Source organism: Arachis hypogaea, chromosome 15, assembly GCF_003086295.3.
Source record: "Arachis hypogaea cultivar Tifrunner chromosome 15, arahy.Tifrunner.gnm2.J5K5, whole genome shotgun sequence".
Lineage (NCBI taxonomy): Eukaryota > Viridiplantae > Streptophyta > Magnoliopsida > Fabales > Fabaceae > Arachis > Arachis hypogaea.
This window is the reverse complement of record NC_092050.1, coordinates 155,730,066-155,739,047: the sequence shown is the minus strand read 5'-3', so window position 1 is coordinate 155,739,047 and position 8,982 is coordinate 155,730,066. Positions and strand designations below refer to the sequence as shown.

The following is an 8,982-nucleotide window of genomic DNA, read 5'->3' as shown; positions in this document are numbered from 1 at the left end:
TAAGTAGAAAACGTTATTTTTCAACAACTAATTGCATTGTCTAAAGAATAATAACATAAAACTTTAATAAGCTACTCAAAAAAGTTTTTTTTTTTTTTAAATATTGGAAGCATAAAATAAGTCCATTAATAATAACGTTATATTTTTTAAAGTAGCTATCATAGACTTCAAATAAAATTAATAATTTTATAACACAAAATTAATGAATTAAATATCTATATAGTAAAAATATCTATATTATTATATTGTAATGTATAGGTTCATATTCAAATTGCTCAAAGGTGGGAAAATGAAACCCAAAATGTTGCAATAACATTGCCATGTGAGACACACTGAAAACTTAAAAGACAAATAAAAAGCAGCTTCTTCCAATGGGCGCCAAATAAACCCTCCCTCCCAAAATTTAGTGTACCCGCCAACGCTGAAAAAAAAAAATCTTTGTCAATGATAACATCAAGAGGCACACCAACTACACTTGCAAACAGAAATCCACATTCATTTTTCTTTTCTCTGCAGAAAAATAAGGGATTTGAAAAGAAATGGGTTCCGCTGCGCTCCTAGATTCATCTGTTCCAAGTGAATCTGAACCTTCTCAGACATCAGATTCAGGTATATAAGCACAAATCCGTTCATTTCTCCGGTTTCTATTCGCATGCAATTTTAGGTTACTTGTAGTAAGGTATTTTAGTGTGGTTTTGCATGAGCGATACAAGAATGATATGCTTTTCTTATTCCATGGTTCTTTTTTTTAATCTTTTTTATCAGTGTGGTGTTGGATGAATGATTTTTTTGTTTTATTTTGAAATAGCATTTTGTGTTTTCTCGTGATTTTTCGTGTTAAAGATCTGTTCTTGAGGATTTTTTTTCCTGATTGAATTGATCTGTTATTACCGGGGTTCTGGCTTAGTGTTATATTGGATAGCTTTCAGGCATTTGTTTTCTTCTATATGTTTCTTTTGGATTAATTGTGAAATTAAACTTTGTCTTTTATTATATTCTTTCAAAAGCTTTCTCCACAATATTTTGATGTTAGTTTAACCTCAACGGAATCTATAACTTTGGTATGATCCTTTGATATAATGGTCATTAGCAATCTTATGCATGATGCTATAGTGGAATGGTGTGTTATATATACTTGTGTGCAATACTTTCGGTCTCATGGTTTTATGATTGTTGTACCTGTGTTGCATGATTTGATTGTTGTGCTTTTTTGTGGTATGTTTGTGAATGGGGATCTTGAAAGGAAAATGAGAGAATGGAAGAATGTGAAGAACAAAATGGACTTTACTTTGCTCATCAAGTTGTTCCCCTTCCTTTCTTCTCGTCCAAGATTCCAACATGCATACACACTTTTACTGGTAGAACTTGTAGGCATTGGGCACCAAACTCATTGGTTGAATAACTTGTTAATTATTCTGCTTTTAATGACTCTAATTTTTCAGAATCAAGTTTTCCAGCAATGATAGATAATGGATGTAATGACTAATCAGTGCTCATACATACAATACTACTAGGTTTAATTACATGATTTTAGTGTTTATGTCTCTTTCCCTTGATGAATTTATTTCCCTAAATCCATCATGGTAAATACCCTTAGATCTTTGTAAATTATCTTATTTTAGTGTTTATGTCTCTTTGTAAATTATTTTGGAGCTCTATTGTTATGGTGCAATCTAAGTAACCGATATTGGCTGCATGATTCTCAATTAGATTTTATGCTCATTTAAGACTATGTCCGTTATTGCATTTTATTTTTTATTTTTACTTTTTTCCTGTAGTTGCTTCCTTCTATGTGCTTTGTAATCTTTATTGGTTGCTTGTTTTTGCGAGTCCCGGTTTCTTACCTGTTTTATTATTCTATATTACAGCCTTACAGGTGCAATGGATGTTTATAATGCCTCTAAATATGCTATGCCTGTCTTTTTCTGTGAGCTTTGCATTACTCACCTTGTAGTCTTTTAAAATAAAAATGATAATGCTACTCTTTGATCCATTTGTTTTGTAGGTGTTAAAAAAGGTAAGAGTAAGAAGAAATCTGTAGCTTCCAAAACCAAAGAGGAAGTTATGGGTGCAAATAAACAGAAGAAGCGGACAGCATCGGCGAGAAGTGAACAGCCTTCTGGTACCCGCAAAATGCCCAAGCGAGCTGCAGCATGTAAAAGTTTGAAGGAGAAATCCTTTTCCATATCCGAGAAATCTTCTCTCATTGAAATGAAGAAAGATCAGACTGTAGATGAAGAAATTGTGGCTGTTGGCTTGACAGCTGGACAAGATGATGGTCGTCCAAACAGAAGAATTACTGACTTTATTCTTCATGATGAAAATGGTAATGCACAGCCTCTGGAGATGCTGGAGGTTAATGATTTGTATATCTCGGGCCTTATATTGCCCCTTGAAGAAAGTACTGACAAGAAAAAGGAGAAAGGAGTCCGATGTGAAGGCTTTGGTAGAATTGAAACATGGGACATCTCTGGTTATGAAGATGGCTCTCCAGTGATATGGCTGTCTACTGAAATTGCTGATTATGACTGCTTGAAGCCAGCTGCTAGTTACAAAACAACTTATGATCATTTTTATGAGAAGGCTCGCACATGCATTGAAGTGTACAAAAGACTTGCAAAGTCTTCTGGTGGGGACCCTGATATAAGTCTTGATGAGTTACTTGCTGGCATGGCTCGGTTGATGAGTGGTAGCAAGTGCTTTTCTGGAACTGCATCTATAAAAGACTTTATTATCAGTCAGGGTGAATTTATTTATAAGCAGCTCGTGGGCTTGGACATTACATCCAAGGCAAATGACAGGTTGTTTGCAGATATTCCTGCTCTTGTTGCTCTTAGAGATGAGAGTAAGAAACAAGCAAACTATGCACATGCACAAGTAATACCTTCAAATGGGAGTTTAAGAATTGGAGATGCAGAGAACAAGAAACACACGGATTCAATGACTTGTGAAGCTGAGGAAGATGAAGATGCAAAGTTGGCAAGGCTATTGCAGGAAGAAATAGATTGGAAATCCATGAAAGCTAAGAAAAACTCCAGATTTGCTTCTTCCTCTAACAAGTACTACATCAAAATTAATGAAGATGAGATTGCCAATGACTATCCGCTTCCAGCATATTATAAGACCTCCCTTCAAGAAACTGATGAGTTTTTAGTTTTCGATAATGACTATGATGTGTATGACCCTGAAGACCTTCCACGAAGCATGCTGCACAACTGGTCTTTATACAACTCTGAGGCAAGATTGATTTCATTGGAGCTTCTTCCAATGAAACCTTGTTCAGATATTGATGTTACTATCTTCGGATCAGGTTTGATGACTGAAGATGATGGTAGTGGTTTTCATTTGGATACTGATGATGGCCAATCTTCAACTACTTCAGGAGCACAGGTTGATGGAATGCCAATTTATCTGAGTGCCATAAAGGAATGGATGATTGAATTTGGATCATCCATGATTTTCATATTAATCCGGACTGATCTTGCCTGGTACTTGCCTTTGTCTAAACTAAATACCTTTATTACTTTTCAAAATTTTGATTTTATTATTTTTTATTTTGCATTTCTCAACAAGGTGCCATTTGTTTTTGTATCTTGATGCATACTTTGAATACTGATTGTTGTTTTTATACTTGAGAGATTAGTTTGTGATATAAAATTAGAAAATCCATTTTTGACTTGTGTATTGAAGTCTGAATTATTTGCAAGCATAACTAATGCAAATAAATCACATTATCTGCCACAAATCTATTGGTCATGTAGTGAAGCATTCATATATTTTAAGCACATATTTAATAGAATTATTTTGTTATTATATCTGTCATAGTTCCTATTGAAATATTTTAATTTTGTATCTGTCAATATTTATAGGCTCAATGAATTGATCCTAATTCCTTTCAGGTATAGACTTGGCAAGCCATCAAAGCAGTATGCTCCTTGGTATAACACAGTATTGAAAACTGCAAGGCTTGCTATCAATATTATCACTATGCTGAAAGAGCAGAGCCGAGTGTCCCGACTTTCCTTTGGAGATGTTATAAAGAAAGCTGCCGAGTTTGCCCATGACCATCGCTCCTATATTTCTTCTGATCCAGCTGCTGTTGAGAGATATGTTGTTGTCCATGGACAGATCATTCTGCAACTGTTTGCAGAATTTCCTGACGATAAGATCAGAAAGTCTCCTTTTGTGACTGGACTAATGAGCAAAATGGAAGCACGGCACCATACTAAATGGTTAGTAAAGAAGAATAAAATCGTACCTAAAAGTGAACCAAATCTAAATCCTAGAGCTGCAGTAGCTTCTATTGTGTCCAAGAGAAAAGCTATGCAAGCTACTACAACAAAGCTGATCAATAGAATATGGGGAGAGTATTACTCAAACCACTTGCCAGAGGATTCAAAAGAGGGAGCAGCAACTGAGCCAAAGGATGAGGATGAAGTTGAGGAGCAGGATGAAAATGAAGATGAAGATCCTGAGCAGGAGACATGTTTGGAGGAAAGCCCAAAGTCACATTCAGTTTCAAAACAGCCCAAAACATTTTCTTCAGAAAGAGAAATACGATGGGATGGTGATCCTCAGGGTAAGATGAGTTCTGGATATCTTCTTTATAAACAGGCTGTTATTCATGGGGAAGTGGTTGCTGTAGGAGGATCTGTGTTAGTGGAAGTTGATGAATCAGATGTACTTCCGGATATTTATTTTGTTGAATATATGTTTGAAACAAGAAATGGAGGAAAAATGTTTCATGGAAGGCTAATGCAGCGTGGTTGTGAAACTGTTCTTGGCAACACTGCAAATGAGAGAGAGGTGTTTCTCACTAATGAGTGTAGGGACTTGAAACTGGCGGATATAATGCAGCCTGCTACGGTAGATATTCGGAAAAGGCCTTGGGGATGTCAGCATCGAAAACAAAACATTATTGCGGATAAAAATGATAGGGCTAGAGCAGAAGACAGGAAGAAAAAAGGGTTGCCTATTGAATATTATTGCAAAAGTTTGTATTGGCCTGAAAGAGGTGCCTTCTTCAGCATTCCATTTGATTCTTTAGGCCTGGGGTCTGGCATTTGTCACTCTTGCAAATTAAATGAAGATGAAAAGGAGAGAGATACTTTCAAAGTAGTTTCATCTAAATCTGGTTTTGTACTCAGAGGGACTCAGTATTCTGTTAGTGATTATGTTTATGCAAGTCCTTTTGACTTAGATGAAAGGACAGAGCAGGCAACTCACAAAAGTGGGAGGAATGTAGGGCTTAAACCTTATGTTGTGTGCCAACTGCTGGAGATCATTACTAAAAAGGACGTGAAACAAGCTGAAATTAAATCCACAGAGGTTAAAGTCAGAAGGTTTTACCGACCAGAAGATATATCAAGTGCGAAGGCATACTGCTCAGATCTTCAAGAGGTAAAAGCTACTTTGAAGCTAAAAAGGCACCACAAACACAAACATATTGCAATATTCTTCAAAATATTAGAAAAACATTGTTTGGTGAATGGTGAACATAATCTTTTAAAATGATATAGTGATATTCTTTTGGGTATTAGCTCCATTTATGTCCTTTCTGTGTGTAATTTCTTCTATTGACTTAGATTTTGTGATTTATAAAATTAGGTATATTACAGTGATGAAACCTGCACAATATCAGTAGAATCCATAGAGGGAAAATGTGAACTCAGAAGGAAGAATGATATCACTGAAAGCAGTGCCATTGGAGTGTTACAAAATGTATTTTTCTGTGAGCACTTGTATGATCCTGCAACTGGATCGCTCAAGCAGGTATTTTACTGTTGGCATTCTCATGGATGTATATTATGTTCTTGTAAACCATCAATTGGTTGAATTGAATGATTTCCAATACTTGACAATCTTTTTTATTTGCTTTGCAGTTGCCAGCTCATATCAAAATAAAATATTCAAGTGGAAGCTCTGGTGATCCTGGAGCTAGGAAGAGAAAAGGAAAGTGTAAGGAGGGAGAAGTCACTTCAGAGCGTGCAAAAGAAGGAACATTGGATGAAAAACGTTTATCAACATTGGACATATTTGCTGGCTGTGGTGGTTTATCGCAGGGGTTACAACAGTCAGGTAATTCTTACTACATTATTATAGCTAGAAATATAACCATGTTTGTTATCAAATACATATGGCTTGCACTTGTGTGTTAACACTTAATTGTTTCAGGGATTACATTAACTAAATGGGCCATTGAGTATGAAGAACCTGCTGGGGATGCATTTAGAGCCAATCATCCTGAAGCATTGGTGTTTGTTAACAATTGCAATGTTATTCTTAGGTAATTATCATCTGATTTACAATATAAATATTCCAGTCCCCAAGGTTCAACAGAGTGGAAACCATTTTAAAGTAACTTACAATTGTGTTGCAATATAGGGCTATTATGGAGAAGTGTGGGGACACAGATGATTGTATCTCAACAACTGAGGCTACAGAGTTAGCTGCAAAACTTGATGAGAAAGAACTGAGTAGCTTACCAATGCCTGGCCAAGTTGATTTCATTAATGGGGGTCCTCCATGCCAGGTCTGTAAAGCTGCTAACTTAGTTTCAGTAATTCACTTATACTGATAATAATACTCTTGTAGTAATTGAATTGTATATTTTTGCAGGGTTTCTCGGGTATGAACAGATTCAACCAAAGTACTTGGAGCAAAGTCCAGTGCGAGATGATATTAGCATTCTTATCCTTTGCCGATTATTTCCGGCCAAGGTATTTCTTGTTAGAGAATGTGAGGAATTTTGTGTCCTTCAATAAGGGGCAGACATTCCGTTTAACCTTGGCTTCACTTCTTGAGATGGGTTATCAGGTAAATTTACATGAGTGCATATTTATTTATCCAATTGATTGCACTTTAGAGTCTCAAAGAACTTACTAATGCTGCTTTGCTTTTCCAAAAGGTGAGGTTTGGTATCCTTGAAGCTGGAGCTTTTGGAGTTTCACAGTCAAGAAAACGTGCATTTATATGGGCAGCCTCCCCAGATGATGTGCTTCCTGAGTGGCCAGAGCCAATGCATGTCTTTGCTGCACCCGAGTTGAAAATCACATTATCAGAAGGTGTTCAGTATGCTGCTGTCCGCAGTACCGCAAATGGTGCACCATTGCGTGCAATAACTGTTCGGGATACTATTGGTGAACTCCCGGCTGTGGCGAATGGAGCCTCTAAAGCAAACATGGAGGTATGTAAAACTGTAGCATTGCCTGCTAGATATCCTTTTATAGTTCTCCTATACGTATGAGTTGCTTGTATTTGTGTTGGACAGTATAAACAAGAGCCTGTCTCATGGTTTCAAAAGAAGATTCGCGGGGATATGGCTGTCTTGACTGATCATATATCAAAGGAGATGAATGAGTTGAACTTGATTAGATGTCAGAAAATTCCTAAGAGACCAGGTGCTGATTGGCGTGACCTTCCAGATGAAAAGGTTGAAGTTTAATTATTGAATGTCCTAAAACAACTTGCTAATTTATTCTGTTTGTCTAATTTGTGATCTACGATGAAATGCAGGTAAAATTGTCTACTGGACAAGTTGTTGATTTGATACCATGGTGTTTGCCAAACACAGCTAAGCGCCATAATCAATGGAAGGGACTGTTTGGTAGGTTGGATTGGGAAGGAAACTTCCCAACTTCTATCACAGACCCTCAACCAATGGGGAAGGTTGGAATGTGCTTCCATCCAGACCAGGATAGGATTCTTACTGTTCGCGAATGTGCTCGATCACAAGTAAGTCTTCAAATTTAGTTAGGTTAACTATCATGATAACCGATGATATGAGAAGTAATGGAATCCTAAGAGAATGGAAATTAATTTTGTTGATTTATTAGTGAAAATATCATCTGCTTAATGTTCTCTTTATCTATGAATGCAGGGTTTTCCTGATTGCTATCAATTTTCTGGTAACATCATACACAAGCACAGACAGATTGGTAATGCTGTTCCTCCTCCTTTGGCATTTGCATTAGGCAGAAAGCTTAAACAAGCCGTGGAAAGTAAGAGCTCTATTTAGGCATTCATCTTTTCATATTCTTGGATTGGACTAGTCTTCAAGAAATTGTAAATGTTTTTAGGGTAATTCTCATAGCTTCATGTAACCAAAGAATTCCTTGTAGACAACGCAAAACTGGTTACTGTCAAATTGGATTTCTCTTGATGAGTGATGTTTTAGATTTTTTACTGTTATTTACTTATTTTACCAAAGAAGGCGAAAATATTGTACTTTTCAAGATTGTTGTTTCTTGAAAACGTTTTTTCGTAATGCAATTAATTTTAATACCACTGAAAATTCACATGTAATTGTTTTATTTAAAGTTAATAGTTAAGAATTATTAAATGATAATTTAGTCAAACATGTTAAATCATGTAATTGTTTTTATCTATTAATTTTACATGAAGACAGTAGTTACATGTAAATTTTCGTCTTTAACAATTATATTAAAAGTGAGATAATATATTAACTATCTATCTCTAGTCTGTGATATAGTTCAGTTTATACAACAATCTTTTTCTGTTCAGAAAATTATATCTATAGATAATATACATAGATATATGTACTGGAAGATACATATAATAACTATAAGAATGTATAGTTGTTATTAATAGATAAAATTTGTCAACTTGGCACACATGTCGTTGGCCGCTAAACTGTGTTTCAAATGCAGGAATAAGACGTGCCTAAAATGGACATTAACCATCAACAACATAGTAGCAAATAGGCATAGTAGGCCCTAGAAAGATGGACCATGGTTCTCCATATACTACAAACTTTGCTTCCCCTTTCATTCAGTCACATCTTAAAGGAGTTTATCAGTCTAATTCCCAACGATAATAGTGAAGAGATTTTAATACTTTTGCATTCAAAAGTAAAATTTTTAACTCTACAGGGAAAATTTAATATTATTTTCTTATATACAGCCAAACTCGTTGGGAATTTACTCAACTCATTGTAATGTTGTATCTCGTATCATTACCTAC

The 8,982-nt window shown here is 35.7% G+C and overlaps 1 protein-coding gene across 1 annotated transcript; it reads left to right on the top strand.

Moving 5' to 3' along the window:
• The first annotated feature begins 342 nt into the window (after positions 1 to 342).
• LOC112751621 (DNA (cytosine-5)-methyltransferase 1) lies at positions 343 to 8,293 on the top strand. The gene is made up of 12 exons (XM_025800830.3): positions 343 to 609; positions 2,006 to 3,488; positions 3,900 to 5,400; positions 5,608 to 5,772; positions 5,883 to 6,078; positions 6,175 to 6,286; positions 6,385 to 6,532; positions 6,619 to 6,816; positions 6,908 to 7,186; positions 7,271 to 7,432; positions 7,516 to 7,734; positions 7,880 to 8,293. Exons 1-12 carry the CDS (start codon positions 540 to 542, stop codon positions 8,015 to 8,017), a joined length of 4,671 nt encoding a protein of 1,556 aa, XP_025656615.1. The 5' UTR covers positions 343 to 539; the 3' UTR covers positions 8,018 to 8,293.
• The last annotated feature ends 689 nt before the right edge of the window (positions 8,294 to 8,982 follow it).